The sequence below is a fragment of the Apiospora kogelbergensis genome (genome assembly GCF_038363985.1).
Source record: "Apiospora kogelbergensis strain CBS 113332 chromosome Unknown utg000003l_segment0_segment0, whole genome shotgun sequence".
Lineage (NCBI taxonomy): Eukaryota > Fungi > Ascomycota > Sordariomycetes > Amphisphaeriales > Apiosporaceae > Apiospora > Apiospora kogelbergensis.
The window spans coordinates 2,006,689-2,025,609 of record NW_027117420.1 but is presented as its reverse complement, the minus strand read 5'-3'; the positions used below and the strand labels follow the sequence as shown (position 1 = coordinate 2,025,609).

At 55.7% G+C, this 18,921-nt stretch overlaps 8 protein-coding genes across 8 annotated transcripts; 3 read left to right on the top strand and 5 right to left on the bottom strand.

Annotated features, from left to right (window-relative positions):
* Positions 1-370: 370 nt before the first annotated feature.
* PG998_005408 (uncharacterized protein) lies at positions 371-1,636 on the top strand (the record flags this gene model as incomplete). Its single annotated transcript, XM_066872226.1, has 1 exon — positions 371-1,636. The coding sequence occupies one exon, from the start codon at positions 371-373 to the stop codon at positions 1,634-1,636; it is 1,266 nt and encodes a 421-aa protein (XP_066732323.1).
* A 508-nt stretch (positions 1,637-2,144) lies between these two features.
* On the top strand, positions 2,145-3,892 carry PG998_005407 (quinate permease; the record flags this gene model as incomplete). Its single annotated transcript, XM_066872225.1, has 6 exons — positions 2,145-2,173; positions 2,238-2,436; positions 2,500-2,524; positions 2,574-3,217; positions 3,310-3,741; positions 3,782-3,892. 6 exons carry the CDS (start codon positions 2,145-2,147, stop codon positions 3,890-3,892), a joined length of 1,440 nt encoding a protein of 479 aa, XP_066732322.1.
* Positions 3,893-5,027: 1,135 nt separating this feature from the next.
* PG998_005406 (uncharacterized protein) lies at positions 5,028-6,826 on the bottom strand (the record flags this gene model as incomplete). Its single annotated transcript, XM_066872224.1, has 3 exons — positions 5,028-6,141; positions 6,250-6,481; positions 6,595-6,826. 3 exons carry the CDS (start codon positions 6,824-6,826, stop codon positions 5,028-5,030), a joined length of 1,578 nt encoding a protein of 525 aa, XP_066732321.1.
* Positions 6,827-7,516: 690 nt separating this feature from the next.
* On the bottom strand, positions 7,517-7,752 carry PG998_005405 (uncharacterized protein; the record flags this gene model as incomplete). The annotated part of the gene is made up of 2 exons (XM_066872223.1): positions 7,517-7,612; positions 7,654-7,752. 2 exons carry the CDS (start codon positions 7,750-7,752, stop codon positions 7,517-7,519), a joined length of 195 nt encoding a protein of 64 aa, XP_066732320.1.
* Positions 7,753-9,515: 1,763 nt separating this feature from the next.
* On the bottom strand, positions 9,516-11,805 carry PG998_005404 (uncharacterized protein; the record flags this gene model as incomplete). The annotated part of the gene is made up of 4 exons (XM_066872222.1): positions 9,516-10,548; positions 10,607-11,596; positions 11,658-11,718; positions 11,766-11,805. 4 exons carry the CDS (start codon positions 11,803-11,805, stop codon positions 9,516-9,518), a joined length of 2,124 nt encoding a protein of 707 aa, XP_066732319.1.
* On the top strand, positions 11,686-13,316 carry PG998_005403 (uncharacterized protein; the record flags this gene model as incomplete). The annotated part of the gene is made up of 5 exons (XM_066872221.1): positions 11,686-11,854; positions 12,284-12,369; positions 12,421-12,907; positions 12,958-12,977; positions 13,035-13,316. 5 exons carry the CDS (start codon positions 11,686-11,688, stop codon positions 13,314-13,316), a joined length of 1,044 nt encoding a protein of 347 aa, XP_066732318.1.
* Positions 13,317-14,927: 1,611 nt separating this feature from the next.
* PG998_005402 (uncharacterized protein) lies at positions 14,928-16,301 on the bottom strand (the record flags this gene model as incomplete). Its single annotated transcript, XM_066872220.1, has 1 exon — positions 14,928-16,301. The coding sequence occupies one exon, from the start codon at positions 16,299-16,301 to the stop codon at positions 14,928-14,930; it is 1,374 nt and encodes a 457-aa protein (XP_066732317.1).
* A 739-nt stretch (positions 16,302-17,040) lies between these two features.
* On the bottom strand, positions 17,041-18,566 carry PG998_005401 (glutamate-5-semialdehyde dehydrogenase; the record flags this gene model as incomplete). Its single annotated transcript, XM_066872219.1, has 3 exons — positions 17,041-17,930; positions 18,023-18,184; positions 18,263-18,566. 3 exons carry the CDS (start codon positions 18,564-18,566, stop codon positions 17,041-17,043), a joined length of 1,356 nt encoding a protein of 451 aa, XP_066732316.1.
* Positions 18,567-18,921: the final 355 nt, after the last annotated feature.

The window sequence follows — 18,921 nt, the reverse complement described above, 5'->3', positions numbered from 1 at the left end:
TATGTGTTATATGTGCTGAGTTGAGTCGACAATGGGTGTAGATCTTCACTTATAATATCTGAATATAAGACTCGACAGCGAGACGACTGTGCAACCTAGTGTTTTCGGAAGCTGTATGATTGGTCATTGTGGACAGTGTCCAGCTCTGGGATTCAGATCATGCCATTGGCCACTAGTCATGTAGTAAGCAGCTGGGGCTGAGTCACTCTCACAGCCTACATTTCGAAGGAAGGCAGCCACTCTAGGTGGCAACGATCAGTCTCACAATTGCTTAAATAGCATCAGTTTTCCACCCGCCCATATATGTCGTCCGACTTTAGATATACCCCATCGGTTCAGATCAAGCACCTAAGAGCATACGTCTCGCATCATGGATGATATATTCATATCCTTGGGCAAAATCCTACTGGATGACTTCCATGTCACATCAGCCAGCTCCATGAGACAGGACCAGTGGTATAAACGGACCATGGAGTCTTGGAAAGAAAACAAGCTAGGCGAAGTGTTAATCTTGGTTCCCAAGGATGCGCGAGCAGAATGGGGACCTAAAGTCAACAGTTTCGCAAAAGACCTTTCCGATGCTGTCAAGAACACGGCCAAACAGGAGCACGGGGGCTTGGTGGACGGACTACCAGGGCTCAGCAAGGGACGCGATCGGGTGTTTGACGATGCTACTATTGTCAAAGATCCCCCCTCATGCTTCTTCGATGGAAACGACGGACGGCTCGGCTACGCCGAACAGAGCCTGTCGTACTGGGCCACCAGGTCTGGGGAGGCCTCGCCCGAGTCGCTGCGTCAGCGTGCGAATAGCGTCAAGAGGCTCTTGGAGCGCCACGAATCAAAGGGCTTGCTCGCCCTTGCCAAAATACACGGGGCCATACTAAAGACGCTGGCAGAACTGCCACAGCCCAAACGGAAGCGCCCTGGACGATGGGAAGCACAGCAAGGATGGCTGACGGCACTCGACGAGACGCTCGAAGTCTGTATCTTCATCATGACTATGTTAGGTTTTGGGGGCGAGCTCCTGGACGAACATAGATATGCGCGTTGGTTACCATCGATGAGAGATTATCCATGCCACCCTGCTATCTGGAGGTATCTTGGGAACCAGGGCTTCGGCGGCATAGAATCAGATAACCCCCAAGCAAAGGGCTTAACCCCCAAGACACTGAAAAGCCACCTGGATTGGCACCTCCGGACGCTATCCATGGTTGTCATGGTCGTGGAAGAATGCCAGATTGAATACGGCCCGTCACTGCAAGATCGCGTCGTCAATGCGTTCCTGCATTTGGTGGGATTCGAAGCGTGGAACCGCGAGCGGGAGGGAGGTGAAGGGAAATGGTATCTCGCATGCAGATTGAACCAGGGAAAGTCTGCCAAATGGCTAAGAAATCATGTGCCAGACGAGCAAGATGGGCCGAACAGCCAGGAGGAATCTGGAGAGCTGGTAGCAGAACTTCCCAAGAAGAAGAAAGACCCCCTGAAACTGAGGGAGCCAAGCCAAAACGTAGTGCAGGCCTCGGACGACGACGACTCGGACAGCGAAGAAGGAGCCAAGCTTGCTGTTCTCGAAAGCAAGGAAGCCAGATATGGGAGAAAGAGAAGCACGAAATACATGTCAGCAGAAAGACATTGACCGCCCCGGCTGGGACCCTGCGAGTGGAGAACGCCATCCCCAGACTCGGGCCTTCCCCCACTGTAAAGCTGGAGAAGAGCTGGAGAAGAGCTGGACAAGACTTGTACATAATAATTGGATCGATTGGTCTACCGACTACCAGCAAGACAGCACCGGGCCGCATGGTCATGGTCATGGTCATGGTCGCGTCGCAGCCGAGATAAGGCGAGCTGGAGACGGGGAAATTGCCATTGGTGGAACTTCGCCTCCTGCCTTCCATCGTGGACTTTCCTGGAGTACCCCATGGGCAAAGGGGCCGAGGGCTGTGGGGAGACGTATCCGGGCCAATCATCATGGGATGCAATCCTCCGCCGCAGGCGACAAGGGGCTGGTTGCGACACCGCTGCGTGCATCGCAGCCGTATATCTTCCAGCATGTCCGCTGTTCCTGCCTTCTGTCGTCTCGGGAGCCCTCTTCCACGTCCCTCTAGCGTGTCTTGTTGGCGAAGAACTTTTGCAACGTCGGCACCATGGCGAGCTCAACAAGGCTGTACAATTGGTAAGTGAAGCCCATGCGACGCATTGGCCCCGGTGCCTGCTTCCCGTCTGACACTGCCACCCAGGTACATCTGCATGGTCGCAGCGACCTGCATGGTGCTCTACGGTTACGATGCCTCCGTCTTCAACGCTGCCCAAGGCTCGGCCAACTGGCTGAACTACTTCGACCTGCACAAGAAAGATGACGCCTACCTGATCGGTCTGGTCAACACCGCTTACACCATCGGTGCCATCGTCGGTGGCTTCTTCATGGCCGGGCCACTGGTGAGTAATCGTCGCCTGACACTCAACCCGATAGAAACCTCATGACTGACCCATTTGGCACAGGCCGACTACTTCGGACGCCGCGTCGGTATGGCCTCCGGCTGTGTTTTTGGTCATCATCGCGACCTTCATGCAAGCGTTCGCGCCTCGCCACAACCTTGGCTGCTTCATCGGCGGCCGCGTCCTCATCGGTATCGGCCAAGGTCTCTCGCTGACCGCCGGCGCCACCTACATCAGCGAGGTGGCCCCGTCCGACATCCGCGGCACCATCATGACCTTCTGGCAGCTCAACTACTCGGTCGGCTCCTTCATTGCGTACTGGATCGCCTACGCGACGAGCCTGAACATCAAAAGGCTCGGCGACTGGGACTGGAAGCTCGTCGTCATCTTCCAGCTTCTGTGCCCCGTCACCATCTGCTCCCTGATCTTCTTGCAGCCTGAGTCCCCGCGCTGGTGGATCCAGCGGCACAACGACGTCGCCAAGTGCCGTGCTGCGCTCACCAAGATCCGCGCCACCGAGGCCGAGATCGAGGATGAGGTCCTCGCCATCCGCGAGGCCATCGAGTTCGAGAAGGAGGCCATCAGCAGCTCGTACTGGGCCCTGTTCAAGGACCCCTCGGTCCGCCGCCGCCTCTGGCTCGCCTTCGCCCTCAACATCGGCCAGCAGCTGTCGGGCCAGGGCACGCTCAACTCCTACTCCACCAGCATTTATATGAAGATCTGGGATTCCAAGCAGACCATCAACTTGATTAACGCTCTGAACGCAACCTGTGGTATTCTGGTGAGTGACAGCCGCTATCGTCGCACCTGGGCCGATCATACTCGCCCTTCCCCCTGAAAGGAACCCAAGGCTAACATGTGTCGTCATTGCAGTTTACGTTGAATGCTGCTTGGACGGCCGATCGCTTCGGTCGACGATGGCTGCTTATCTTCGGCGCGGTCGGCATGGCCGTCTCCATCGGCATCGTGGCCATCGTAGCGGGCGCAACCCCCTCGACCGAGAGCGGGGCCAAGTCGCAGCCCGTGGGTATCGCCATCGTGTTCCTGTTGTTCCTTTTCATCTTCTTCTACAAGCCGTCGTGGGGCGCGACGGTGTGGATCTGGACCGCCGAGGTCTTCTCCGTCAACGTGCGGGCCCAGGCCGTCGGCATGTGCTCCCAGATGCAGAACGTGGCCAACACCATCTTCCAGCAGTTCTTCCCTGTGTTTTTGGCACGCGAGGGGCTCAAGTGCCTGTACTTCTTCATGGCTGTCAACATCTTGCTCGCCGTTTTCGTCTGGTTCCTCGTCCCCGAGACCAAGCAGGTCTCCCCTCGAGGAGATCGACGTCCTCTTCGGCGGGCAGAACCACGTCGAGAAGGGCGGGCAGATGATGGGCGTCCCGGATCCCCATCACGCGGCGGATACGACGGAGGAGAAAGCGGCGGTGGAAACTAGGGAGGTTCGAAGCGTCTAGGGGCTTTGTTTCGCTCATGGGAGATGCTCAATTGGCGTTCTGAGGAGAGATATAGTAGGATGGATATTTCAATAACAGGCAATTATGAAATGTCAGGTTAACAACGAATCATATGCACTCGGCCTTTGGCATTACGAAATCAACTTGTATCGTATTACCACATAAATAATACCTAATATCAACCTGCAGGACGTTCATTTACCCCAGAAAGTAAGAGGGTTCAAAGTGCCGGCTTGGCTCTTGGAGATAGGTGGCTATTCTTACCCCCCCTTTCTCCGCACAATACATATATTAAGAGGCAGATTGGGCCATCTCATCCATATCCCGCTCATATCTGGTTATATGCCACACACATTTTGTTCAACTGCCTTGATTTCTCCGGGTTTGGGACGTACGGACATACGTGTCCAGAGTTTCTTCTCCTCTGTCATCCACCACCTAGCACACACTGCATTCCTTTATATATCCCAGTGATCTCGCGCCTTTGCTCTGGCTGCGGATCTATTCCAGGTTGGTTTTGTTCTCTTTGAAGTCGGGGAAAACCTCTTTACGTTCGTGTACATTGTTGCCCTGGCCATGCTCGGCTGCATACTCCAAGTCCCGGGACCACGTTGTCGCAAGCGCGCAAGCCTTTCTCTCGTTTTCATCCATTCTCGTATCTTGTCATCTTCCTACTCTAGTCGAGGAAAAGAAGCCCTCATGGACCGGTAGCCAAGTGGACTAGCGAGGTGCTCGTGCTTTTTCTGTCAATCATTTCTCTCTTCTTCATCTCACAGCTAGGCGAATGTCGAACCAGGTCCAAGTAGATAAGACGTAATGTATATGGGCAAGTAATCTATATACAAGATTGGAAAGCGCAAGCTAGGTCGCGACACGCCCTAGCTCGCGAGGACCCTCCACTTTGAGCAAGGAAAGTGTAAGAGATGGAGAAAAGTAGAAAAAAAGTTATGTACAAGGAGAAAAAGGGGCCCAGCCACATGCCCCACGTTCGTCTGCCACCTCCCCATTTCATCTATATGAAGTATCATCCGTTTGTTTCATGCCAAGTTATATACATGATATTTCGATCATCATTCATCCACTGTCGGCCATCGGAGGACTACGTCCTCTGCTCTGTGCTGCTCTGCTTGTGCTTTTAGTTCAAGCACTGGCTGTAGTAGTCGTTAGACTTCTTGCAGGAGCCCGAGGAGCAGCACGTGGGGCCAGTGTATCCGTTACCGCCACATTGCGCATACAGCGACGCACAGTTTGTCGAGGGGGGAGCCGAAGTGGTTCCGGGGTTGCCGGCACTGGTGGTGGTCGGGGGCGGGTTGCTGGGGGTGTCGGGGTTGCTGGGGCTGGTGCTGCCTCCCGAGGTGGTGGAGCCGATGGGGCCGAACTTGATGTTGGAGTAGGTGACGGCGGCGTCAGGGTGCTGTGACTCGACGTCGGCGGGGACGCCCGAGTCGGTGGCGCAGGAGCCGCGGTCGGCGCCGACCTTGCCGGCCTTGTCGGCGGGGTAGGTCGAGTCGAGCCAGAGCATGTTGCTGGCGTGGTCGTCCCAGACGCTCATGACGAGGACCATGGGCTTGGAGACGGCATCACCCATCTGGGCGAGACCACCCTTCTGAGCAAAGATGTCGACATCGCCAAAGGCCGTCTTCTGGGCGGAGCAGAAGTCCTCGGTGATGGAGTTGCCGGGGACGCCTGCGATGGTGGACTCGGAGTTGGGGATGGTCTTTCCGTTCTGCTGGTAGAAGCGTTTGATCTCGCTGAGCTTGCCGTCGGAGCCCTTGATGAACTGGGTGACGACGGTGACCTTCTTGGTGGTGTCGAGGGTGAAGCCCGAGCCGGGGCCGTAAAAGGTCTTGTTGCCCTGGCGGTAGCTGTTGAAGTCACAGCCGTCCGGATCGCAGTCGCCGGCGTAGCGGTCGTCCGAGTAGGTGCCGCCGCAGTCGTTGCCGGTGCACGAGTGGTAGGCCGAGTTCTTGCAGGGGTGCGGGGTGTAGGCCGTCGAGATGCTGTTGGCCTCCCAGATGTCCATCTCGGCACAGCAAGAGCCCATGTTGCCGTGGCCCGAGTTGGCGTCGTTGGTCGAGCTCACCCAGCCGTCGCTGTTGGCCTTGCCGTCGATGAACTTGAGGTCCTTGGGGCACTGCGAGTCGCAGTAGCCCGTGCCGTACTTGGCACCGGCCGTATTGGACGTCTGAGAGCCCTTGCCACCATCCTCGTCCATGGAGACGAAGTAGACGGCGCCATTGAGACCGCAACTATATTAATTCAAGAATAGGTAAGCCAACGAGTATCAGAACACATCACGACGCAACAGAGACTTGGCCATCAAGTATGAAGGAACAAGAAATCCAGTCAAAACGTACGGCAGCTTAGACGCGTCAACATCAAAGGTGAATTCGTTGCCCAGAAGTGTGAACATCTGGTACTTGGTCTCGGACGCCATCAGATAGAATCGGCTACCGATGTTGGTGCCCGACGACCCCTTCTGGAGGAACTTGAGCGACAGGGCGTTGCCGCTGGTGGTGGCGCCGTAGGTACCGGCATAGTCGGCTCCATCGACACAGCAGTTCTTGGTGCAAGTCGCGCCATCGGGGCCTAAATCACATTGCTCAAAGTCAGCCAGAGCACTCCCTATCCTTTTCCTCTTCTCTTTTCCCGTTGCTTCGAAACCGGCCATCCAGAGTTTGGTTTTGGTTATTATTACTTACACAGTGACGAGTCCCACTTGTTGCCGGTGTAGCAGTTGGTATAGCCCTCGGTGGTGTGCGTCCACCGCCAGTTGGCGTCGATAACGACGGAGCCTGCTTTGTTGGAGCAGCTACCCCCGGCGCTACACTGCTGCCAGGACATGGACGGGTGCGTCTCGGCCGTGAGCGAGCAGGCGCTCTGGGCGCGGGCTGCGGCCACGAAGGCCGCCAGCGCGGCGATCTTGGAATGCATGGCGACGACGGTCGTGAAGAAACAAAATCTGCTGCTTGTTCTCCGGAGGGGGGAGTGTATGGGCAATGAGAGATAGTGAGGGAGGGTTGGTTGGTTGGTGGTAAAGAAAGAGAGAGAAAAGAGATTTGTGGCCACAGCAGGGAGGCGGTGGTGGTTAAATACTTTACCTCACTTTACTTCACTCGAAGGAGGTAGGGGGATGTCGTCCCTTGCATCCGAGATGTTGTCCGCCTTGCCCGCCTCCTTGCTACATACGCAACACAGAACATGCAGCTATCGCGGGCCAGGCTCGCAGAGGCGGCACGACAAACGTACGCATATGGGGTCACTCGGCCTCCAGGACCTTTGGCTGGCATGTGAGGAGCAGGCGATGACGGGTGGCGGCCCGGACATGCTTTGCGAACTGGCCCCGTCCTGACAATTCTGGGTTGTCGCGACGCATCGATAGCTCGATGTAGCTAAGCTTCTCAGGCGATCGAGCCCTCTTAGCGCACCACGCAAGGAGAAAGATGGCGGAAGGGGCCTACTGTGGTCAACTCTCGTGGAAGATGCCTCCATTGTTGTGGGCCGTAGCAGGCTGCTTGTGGGAGCACCTAGAGCATTGTGGTGACGGAGCGCCGGTACCATTCGTGTTGTATCGACGTTTCCATGGGAGAAAATAAGATTTGTAGGTACATTGCATGTTTACCTTCAGTTCGATAGAGTGAAGTTGCCGTAGTTGGAATAGACCCCCGACGCTGATTGGAGGGTTTTTATCCAGGGGTCCGAACCCAGAACGGAGGACATCTGCCGGATGTGACGAGGATGGCAAGATGTCGTCGACTTACATGGGCGCTAGGGCCAGTGTACAGTTGGTACGTCGAACGTGATTTGCTCGAGGCTTCCAGGGCCATGCCCAACCCCACGCGGAACGTGACTGTCTGCATCGTAGCTGGAAGCCTGGCCAAGCAAATGGCGATGCAATGTCTTTTCCGCCCAAAAAAAGCCGTTGGAGAAATCCCATCATGGTGCTTGTTAGGCGTGTTTGCCCCCGGGATGGCAGGGATACTCCACAGCGGTGCAGCTCTGGCCGTCGGCTTGTTCCTTTGATTTCTTATTTCCCCGCACACGCCCTTGATACCTGCAGACAGGGGGCCAGAGACGGGTTAAACGAGCGCACCCTCAACTTCCCCAGTATCCTCTTGGTGAGTCTTGGTCAATCTACTGAGAGCTTGTCGTAGACGATCTTGACTGTTAGCGATCGCTAAGCACCTGGAGAATAGAGGACGGCAGACAATCAAGCATCCCAAGCATCTGTCAAGCGTGCTGGAGGCTAGACCTGATATCGCCAGTTTCATGGCGATCATTCGTTGAGAGACAAAGTCATGTCTTACGGACTGTCCCTGGCTTCAAAGTCCTGCAAAAGGGGAGACCAAACATATGGCATGATTGGGTAACCATGTCTGCTCTACTACCCGGCAACCTGAAACCATGTGGTTAGGTTGAGCAAGATGCGCGTCTCACACACGCCTCTCTGTCCATGGCATGGAAAATCAGCCAGTAGCAGTAGTTTCCGCCCCGGCGGCGGCCTCATGTGAGCAAATTATTATCTGATGAACCGCCCCTGTTCTAGCTTAGCTCCATGTCGGGGGTCGAAGTGGCGGCAGCGGAATCCTTTCTATTTTCAAGTAGAGTGGTGTACATGTGACTCTAGGCCGATGGGCGATCTTCGTTGTCCACGCAGCGGGAGCCGTGCCGACGGCGCCTTCAGTAAAACTATCAGTAAGCTTCTCGCCGGGAGTATGCGAGAATTGGTCCTTCCACCGACGAGCCGAAGGAGGGTATCATTCCGGATGCCGTACGTCTGGGAATAACCAGATCCAGCGAAATCTTGGGAACTTCATATGCTGATCTGTTGACAAATCGAGGCTAAAGCCGTTGAAATCCATGGCGATTCCTCTCGTGCATTCCTACAAACAGGTAGACGAAGATAATGACTATTGCAATGTTCGGGGCTGTCACGGAAAGTCGGGTTTCGCACTAATCAAGAGCTGGAGCATGAAGTTGGCCGCCGCCCGTTGCAGCTATTCCTGGAATGGTAGAGTCGAGATCACTGACAGATCCAATCCGCTATAAACTGTTTGTCCATTAATTTTGAGGCCTTGGGCCCTCGGACATAGTGAAATGTGCGGTTGTGTTAACCAGAAACTGTTTCCCGCGCATCAGCCGAATGATTGATGGCCATCATCGTATCATATGTTGACCCTTGCTAAATTTGCGGAGATAAGCCCATTCGCTGCCACAAAACGCAGGCCAGCGGAAAGCAGTAATGCAAATGTGGCAACGAGGTCGGAAAGCAGAGTTCGAGTTCCGCTCTCCTCAAGCTCAACCAGCTGGCAAACTGCGAATCACTTTGTCTCCTATCGGTCCGATTTGTCGTCAAGTGGCCTTTCATTCAGGACATGCATACCGCAGCCGACAAATCATCTGCTGTACAGTCAGCACACATCAAGCTGAGGCACAAACTCACTAGCTCTGAGACGAAAGTAAGGAAAATTGAGCGTTAGGCGAGGCTCGTAGCCAAGACTTTGTATTAATCTCAATAGAGTACCTCGTATGGCTGTGCATGGGAGCACTTTTATGACGAAGATACTACTCTATGGCCTATGCTCGCAGACTACGCTGACTTCGGCTTCTCAGCTCATGTAGTTCATTGCGGCAGGCCGCTGTCCAGAGACTCGGTGCTCTTCGCTGCAGCGGCTGCGGCGGGCTTTCTACCGGGTCGCTTCTTTCGCTTGGTGGTCGTCACGCCTGCTCCTGCGGGTGCTTCAAGTATCCATCGGCCTACGGCTTCCGCGCGTTCAGTCAAAATGGGATACTCGCGACCATCGTCCACAGCCCATCTCTTCTGTGAGGGAACGACGGGCGAGGATGCCGAGGATCCGTTGCCATTAGTGGCATTGGCATTGGCGAGGGCGAGATCAGCTTCAGCTCTTCGCTGGCGTGCAAGGATGGCTGCTTTGAAGGTCGCCTCATCGCAAACACGGTCATCCTCCAAGGCCTCTACTATAGCCTTATGCTGCATGGCCTTCTTGCGCTCTTCCTCGACCCTCTTGCGCTCTTCTTCCTCAACCTCTGCTGAGCTTTTGCCCCCTGTCAAAGCAAGAGCGTTGGCATTAGCTGTGGCTGCCGACAAGTATCCATCAAACGACATTTGCGTTGGGAGCGGTGCCGGGGCGCAAAGGGTTTCCCACGAAGTCGATAACTCGATCCAGTTCTCTGCACGACGCAAGACCTCGATCCAGTCGGCGCGAGCAGGAGATCTACTAGCTTGGAAGACGGGATAGCCGTCCGCAAGTCTCGCTAAGCGAGCAACCATATGAGCATGTCGTTGAAGTTCCTTGGACGATGTCTGGATAAGTGCGTGGCAGAGCAGCAACGAATGCAACGCATCAGTAAGTAGTGGGTGGTAAGTGACCATTTCCGTCGTACTTGGGAGGTCGTTCAGTTTGGATGCCGTAACAAGATCCGTAGAAGGGTAAGGAGGAAGATCTGAAGGAGGTGTCGCGGAAAACAGCTCGTGGAGTTTATAGACCTTGTGGGGTTCGAGTCCTTCCGTGGGGGTAGTCGGGTCCTGCGAGTTCTGATGGCCACGATAGCGTCTTCCTCGATTGTTGGCCTGGTTGACCTGTCTCGTGAAGTCATCCGATAGTTCAATGGGCATGTCCGGGGGAATAATGAAGCTCCTCAAGATAAGCCATATAATCCCGAAGGGCACGCTTAGCATAGACCCTCACTGACTTCATATTGCGACTCTCCATTTCAGTTGGATCAGGCAATGCTGCGCTACCATCTTTGGTGTTCTGGCCATTGGCCCCATTGGTGTTCCCAGTCGCATCGGGGCCCTCAGCATCAGAGGCCGAGTCCTTGGGCGTGGTCTCGCCCACAGACTCTGGCAAGGATGGCTTCACATGATCGCAGGCCAGCGTAAGGTAGCAACCCGCCCGTTGGAAAAGGATCTGCACTTCTGTGCTGCACGGCTGGTCGCGTTCGTCTAACGAGGGGACTTCCTTACGCCGCCCACTCCTCCGCTCCAATTGTTTCTCGTTGACAAGTCTGCGAGGGACGTGGTGGAGGCGGTAGACGTTCAAGGACAAGGTCAAGTCGCGCGCAGCGCCTTCAAAATCCTCCTTGAACATGCGCACAATGGCTCGGGTCCTCAGAGGCTCGCAATCGGCTGGCCTCTGGCTGATAATAGAATCGAGAGTGTGGAGGTCTGTACATTCGGCCAACTGTCTGCTCGGGATCTTCTCGTGGAAGAAGTTGACATAGTTGGCGTCGGGGTCATTCGGGAGTCGCTGCATCACCAATGCCGCGACATTCTCGAGGGTAGAGGTGGATTGCATAGTAGCGACGCTCGAGGCTATCTCGTCTATGCGATATGCCTTGGAGAGTTTCTGGGTCGCTTGCTCTCGTAATTTGTGCCGGCGCTCTGGACTAAGTTTCATGCCACCTCCTTGCCCAAAGCCCAAGCCTAGGGCGGCCATTTGCTGGGCGGTTCCCCCAGCCAGAGAATTTGACTTGGGTGAAGAAGCGACGCCATTGGCAGCCCGTACGGCGAGGTCGGTAGCGTTGTCGACCAATTCTCGAATCTTGACGAGATCGTAAAAGACGGCGGGGTCGACGGGTCGGGGCAAGGGCATGTAGTAATTTGCATTCGCTAAAGTCTCGAGAACTTCTAGAGGCAATTGCAACCAAGGGCCGTGAAAAGACGATATGTAGCGCCAATGTCTAGGATCGCCATGTTAGTACCGTACTTGCGCAAGTTAGCCAAGATCGTGTAGGCACTCACTTGTTCCGGCAAATAACCAGGGCTGGAGATGGGGGCGCGGTCGCAGCAGCCCCCTTGGCGCCTTTTTGCCGTTGGCATTGGCATTTGCATTGGAGTCCACCGACTGACTCGACGCTTCGGCCGAGGTCTTCTGGTTTTTCTTCGGCATGGCGAAGGAGATGCGCTTTCTGCGCTGCGCTGCGAAGTCGGCGATTTGGGTGATGCAAGAAGCGATACGGCGATTATGCCTTCATGGTTCTAGACATATCGTGGAGTGCGGAGTGCGGAATGCGGCATGCGGAGTGCGGAATGCGGAATGCGCGATGCGACAAGCGACAGCAAGGTCTGTTGGGATTGGCAAGAATGCGACAGGTATATTCAAAGTTCGGATTCGAACTCGGCTCAACTGGACTGGCTGGACTGGACGTTGTCGCAAAGTGCCGCCCCGATAAGCTCCAGTCGGCGTCCCAGAGGCAGGAGGATGATGAACCTAACAGGCCTAACAGACCTAGAGCGCACCCGCACCCGCACTAGAAAAAAAAGATGGAACTCATGGAGGGGAAACAGCATGAATACTATGTACATACAGGCCTTCTACCACGTACATACATAGCCCACTGTCACCACGTGATCTGCACCTGAACCAGGACACACCACACACCTTGTTCATCCTGCGAATCCTACGACTCCTTCACATGGCTTTGGTCTTTTTCTCAAGCTCCTATGTGTCAACGTACGTCTACCACACACGCTTGGCCTACGGACTACTGCCTACACGAGCCAGCTCGCTGTCGGACATGTACAGCCCCCGCCGCCCACACCTGTGCAGCCCGCTCACGACGCGGTTGTAGTACTTGATGGGCGCCATCGCGGACTCGAAGGCGTAGTATGCCTTGCTGCACACCCAGCGCGGGTACTCGGCGTCGCCCACAAACTTGGCCAAGACGTAGCGCTCCGCCTCGAGGCTCTTCACGTCGTTGCGCCACCCAAACTCCCAGTTCAGCCGCAAGAACACAACCACCCGCTCGTCATCTCCGTCCACGTACTGCTGGAGCTTCGCAGCCTGGTCGCGTGTCAGGTCGTGCGGGTGCGCCGCTCGCACTTGCTCGATGCTCCGGGCCAGGAACTCGCGCGAAGAAAGGAGCCCATGTTCTCGCCCCTCCAGCTTCTCCACCCAGAGCCTCTCGTATACGGCGCTCGGGATGCCCATAGATCCCAATTTCCTGGATATGGGGATAACAGTATCGAGAAGCGCCACGTCTCGCTTGAAGGTTTTCTTCATGATTTCTGCTAGGGGCATCTAATAATGATCTGGCATTAGCATATGTTGTGCCAACGTGTGTAGGTGTTTGAAGGTGGAGGACGGTGCTATTATGGGTTGCGTACCCTACGTCGAAGACGTTTGAGGAACACCCTGACCTCTTTATCATCTCGGAGCGGGTATCCGATCTGGGAAAGCTGCCGGACCATTTGGTCGCCTCCCGACTTTGGGTGCTTCGGGTTCAACGCCTTATTGTAGGTGAAATAACCCCACATGAGGATCATCTTCAGGAGGCTGAGACCACAGGCCTGCGCCGCCTTCTGCGGGAAGTCGCAAAGCGAGCCCATAATGCGCTCGTAGACAGGGCCGATGACCTGGTCCTCGACCCGCCTCGACGCCTCCTTGGCCTTCTGTCTTAGCGCAGCCCTTCGGGCAATCCAGATGTTCCACTCGTCCGGCTGCCACAGCGTCGGCGTCGTCGATATGGGGCTGCGGCACGATGACCAGGCCGAATAGATGGAGCTATGCCCATCGCTGTTGACGCGTTCCAGCCCGCTGCAATCAGACCGATACCCGTAGCGATTGCGCCGATCTATGTCGCTACTGCTGGACATGCTGGCGGCTATGGCTACCAAAATCGCTGAATTTATCTGACGGACAACGGCAGAGAACCAACCACCCAAGCTCGTTCTGGGGGCTATCATTACGAACAGATACATGGGGGTTTTATTATTTATTTTGGAAGTGGTCAATTTGCAATACATCATTGGCGAGTCATCTAGGTTGGTAGGATTGCGGATCGGTGTGCCTCCTGCACTTCCAGGGTCCCCCCTCCTGGATGCAGGAATAAAGTCAACACCACAGCATGTTGCCACCGGGCAGAAGCATGTTACAAAGAAGGCCCGGTTCCTCTTTGGTGTCTGGCATATTGGCATGCAATCCCAAAAGTTTCCATCAGGAGATTCGATGCCGGCCGAGCCATGTTGACTGCAGTGGCACCTCACCATCCCAGCCTCCTCTTGCACTCAAACACGGCTCGATTCTGAACATTAAACCAGTTTGAATTCCTTCACCTGTCACCTAGTGTTCCATGGGCGGCTGTCAACGCCACGTTTTGAACTCTCTGCCGCTTTTGTCATGCAATGATAATGTAGGTCAGTAGTGAAGCGAAGCTCAAACTGCGAGACCATTCGGAGATCAACTCACCTGCAGTAAGTGCGCGCAAGTCTATATAGCCCATGCGTAGATAGACAATATTTCTGTTATACTACTTTTATTTCACATGATTGACCATTGATAGAAAAAAACGCCTTCCTCTCTGAAGTATTAATGTGCCCATTGCGTCGCCGCTACGTAAGGAGAGAAGCCTGCATCATCAGCTCCGTAATAGCATTTTGCCAACGTCATTTATAGAGGCGTATCGCATTCATGGCCCAACTTGTAGGCATACATTCCTATTGCAGTTCAAGAGTATTTAAACCTTCCTTTCTTGACGCATTCCAGTCGACGTAATGGTTACTACTACTGACACCACCTCCATGCCGTTGCCGTGCTAGAGGAAGAAACACTCTGGAAGGTTGTCAGGCCAGGACCAAACGCTCAACTTCGGCAGATTGATGTGCAGTCTCTTACGGGCGACAGAGTACGTAGATGGAAAGGAATCAGTTGGAAGAGCTGTGATCCGGTGAACGCATTGCCTCATGGAATCTCCAGGAGAACCTCTATTAAAGGTCCCTTCTTTATTAGACATGATGCATGACTACTAAAATAATAGCAGAAGTGTGAGTCCTTGGAAAGAACAAAAGTCCAGTGGCCCTTTCCGAATGTATTGTATGTGACGGGTAATAGCCTTCCACTGGATCGTCCCTAAGGTACTCTCTGCCTTCCACGACCTGTCAGGAGAACAGCGTTATGTGGTTCCAGAAGTAGATTATCTCAACCATCTGCTTTTATACAATGTGCAGATAGCTCGCTAAAACATACCAATGTTCCCTCGCGCGACTCATCCATGCACCGGCCAAAGAAACCGCTCACAACAAGAAAGCCATCCCCTCCTCCGGCCTCGTCGTCCCCTTCCCCAACCTCTCCCACCCCTCCGCAACCGCCTCCATCCCCTGCCCCCATCGGACCTTGAACCCCGGCACCCCTTCCCGCTTGAACTCGGCAAAGGCCGCCTCGGCGTCCTTGAACACCGTGCGGCGCCCGTCTCGGGCTGCGGCCCGCTCCCGCAGATCGCCCGTGTTGACCATGATGTACCACGGCACCCCTTTCTCCTGCTTCCGCTCGCCCTTGTCCTCCTCTTTCGGCGCGAATCGCTTCAGCACGTCTGCCGGAGAATGCTCCCCAGCTTCGGACCCGATGCCGACCATGACGAAACGCCCCGGCGCGCAGAGCGTCCGGAACGCCGCGGCCCATCTCTCGCCGGCGCCGGCACGGCCGCCGCAGTCAATGAGAACGACCTTGTCGCCGGCGCCCACGTCCACTCCCATCTTCGCCTTCAGGAATTCGGCATCGGGCGTCTCAGTCGTCGAAACCGTGACGTCGTACAACCCAGTCTCCTGCACAAAATCCCGCGAGCCCTCGCCGGCAGCGCCCACCACCCGCTTGGGCCCGCCGTCGTTTCCATCGACATTCTTCTTCGCCCGCTTCTTCCGCATCTCGTACGCCATGCCTAGAGCCGTCTTGGACGCCGGCGCGAGTAACACCACCGTCGCGCCCGTCAGGTCCGCCATCTCCCGGGTCCAAGGCTGTGTACTGGGGGCGTCGGGGCCTAGACCCGGGTGCACAGGGTTCTGCGCATCGAACATGTACTTGGTGACGAGGTGGCCGCACTCGAAGAGGAGGCGGTAGAGGGAGTCGAACCCAATACCGTCATCGACGGCAACAACAGCCCCTCCCTGCTTCTCCGTCACGGCGGCGCGCAGCTGCCTCGCGGCATCGGAGTCGCGCGCAACGGCGGTATAGTGGTTGTAGAAGGGCATGAGCTGGGCTCGGTAGGCGCTGGTCGCCGTGAGATGGCCAGGGACCTCCTCGTCGAGCTTGAACTCGACGTCCTGGGCCAGGGTGGCAAGGGGCAGGTACCCGAACACGAAGTCGCCCTTCTGCGGGCCTCCCTCCGGCAAGGTCGAGTCCAAAACCTCGGCGTAACCCCAAGCGCTGACGCGGCCGTACTTGTCCGCATCATCGTAGGCGGGCGGGGTCAGGCCCGCGGCGGGCAACGGGTGCGCGTCCCACCAGTGCACGAGGAAACCCAGGGCCGCGTAGGTGACGTTGTTGTGAGTGAGGGAAACGATGCGGGTCTGGAGGCGGAGCGAGGACGGCGCCGCGAGGGGCGGGTAGGGCACCGCGCCCGGGACGGGGACGAGAGTCTGGGTGAAGTAGCGCGCCTTCTCCAAGACCTGCATCACAGGGACTTGTTCTTCTTCCTGCTTGGGGGAGAAGCCATGGCGACGGCGATATGCATGAGAGGCTTTTTGACGACAAAATGATGGACTAATGAATTATAAGAACTACAGACTGTACCGATAAAACCAGGTCCTAATTGAATATATACCCTGGGAGCCCCCGGCTTGTCTAGTTGGGATCTCCTACCAGGGGTTGCTCCGGCTCGTATATGAAGACGTGCTGACGGCGCGGGGCATTTCGCATTCGCTTACATATATTACTCCATATGTGCTACGAGAACTCCGCACTAATCAGTTCTGTTGTGCACGGTTTAGAGTCGTATCTGGAGGAATCGATCTGTGACACGTCATAGCGGCTTCTGTTCCGGTACACGTATACAGTAAGTAAGACGTACCACGCCGGATCCATGCCCTCAGCCTCCGCAGGTGGAGCGATGGAGCGCACAGCGGACCGGACGCTCTGTTCAGGTATCTGTTTTGCTCCGCTAAAGGTGTCGGAGATAAGAAGAGCTGTAGACTGACTTGCTGTAGGTGAGAGAGGAAAACTTTGATGAAGCTCATCCAAGCGGCAGTAGAGATGTTCGCCGGGTGTATATAGCGTGGTATAGATTCGTTCCTTGTTCGTATGTCTCTTCATTCACATTGATCTGCTTTTTTGCTCTACAATTTTGCCCATGACAGGATCCGGACTCCAACGCCACATAAGTAATTAAATCATCCTTCCAGGGCCGATCTGGATCTACAACGGCAGGCGCTCGTGTAAGAACGGCTTCTTTCCTTCGCCCTCGCCGTATGCCCCGGCCACCTGCCCGCGGCCACGGATCTTGTACTTGTAGATCATCAGCCCCTCGAGCCCGACGGGTCCCCGGGAGTGGATCTTGTTGGTGCTAATGCCGACCTCGGTGCCGAACCCATAGCGCATGCCGTCGGCCATGCGCGTCGACGCGTTCCAGTAGGTGCCCGCGGCGTCGACGCTGTTCATGAATCTCTCGGCCAGCTCGGGCGACGACGTCAGGATGGCGTCCGTGTGCTTGGAGCCGTGCGCGTGGATGTGTGCGACGGCCTCGTCGAGCCCGGACACCGTCTTGACGGCCAGCTCCAGCGCCAGGAACTCGGTGTCAAAGTCGGCGTCCTTCGCATCCACAATGCTATTGCTGTGCCGGGAGCCGAAGCTGGTCTTGTCAAGCGCCGCCTTGCTCTTGGGGTCACAGCGCATTGTGACACCCTTCACTAGTAGAGCCTCGGCGGCGGCAGGGAACAATGTGTCGAGCGCGCTCTCCTGGACCAGGAGGGTTTCCAGGCTGTTGCAAGCTGCCGGGTAGTTGGTCTTGGAATCGACGATGACGTCTGCAGCCATCTTGGGGTCGGCCGACTGCTCCAGGAACATGGAACACAGCCCGTCAGCGTGGCCCAGCACCGGAATCTTAGTAGATGACTTGATGTACCGCACGAGCTCATTGCCTCCGCGGGGAATCACGAGATCAATATACCGATCCAAACCGAGCAACTGCGGGATGACATCTCTGGTAGTGACAAGCTGAATGGCGCCATTGGGCACCTGAGTCTTGGCCAATGCCTCCGAAATGGCCTTGGAGATAGCTTTGAAAGATTCTGTCGACTCCTTGCCTCCTGCAAATGTTGCTGGTACTTAGCATATTTGAAAGAAAGGGAGAAAACATTGGTAGAATAGCAGCTAGCCACTGGCCTGTGAATATACTCACCCTTGAGAATAGCGGAGTTTCCCGACTTGACTGCCAACGAAGCAATGTTGGCAATGACCTCGGGCCGCGCCTCAAAGATGATGAGCAGCACACCGATAGGACACGTAACCCGCTCCAAGTCCAGCCCTTCATCGAGCCTCGTGCGCAGTGTAACTTTGCCGACTTTTTCGACCGCAACAGTCAGTTGGATAAATTCATTCCACGCATAGCAAACACATCCAAGACAAGGCCAAGACTCACCAGGATCCTCCAAGTCCCGCACATCCAAAATCCCTTTGAGCATGTCCTCAAACTTGCCCTTGCGGCCGAGGTCGAGCCGCGAGACGAGGCTCTGGCTCAGCGGCGCACCGTCGACAGCGGCCTGGCGCGCGGCCTCGAGGTCCCGGGCGTTGGCGGCGAGGATTTCTTGGCGGCTGGCTTCTAGCCCCGAGTGGATGGCCGTGAGGGCCTCGTTGCGGGCGGCGGCCGGCAGCGTCGACAGTACGTGGGACGCCGACTTGGCGTCGCGAGCCGCGTCCATGGGCGAGGCGTTGGTCAGAGACATGGTGACGGCGGCGATGCCTAGTTGAGTATTATTCCCTTTTATAGAGAAGGATTATCTGGACTGTCTTGCACCAGAACCAATCGGGAGGCAGGTTGTTTTATGCCCAAGCTGTTGCTACATGCACGTACTTGAATGAGGCGATTTGGCGGAGCAGCTTGGATTGCTCACAAATTTCGGGTGGAGCTCGAATTCGCACTTCACTTTGTGAAGCTCGCTCGCCCGTCAAGTCAAAGGTATAAGTCGATGAACGCGCCAAAGGACCTTTTGACGCCCGCATAAACCCAGGGATAGAAGCAACGAATTCGTACCTCCTTGTTATTTGCCCAAAATCATCCTGGAGGTATTCATCACCAAT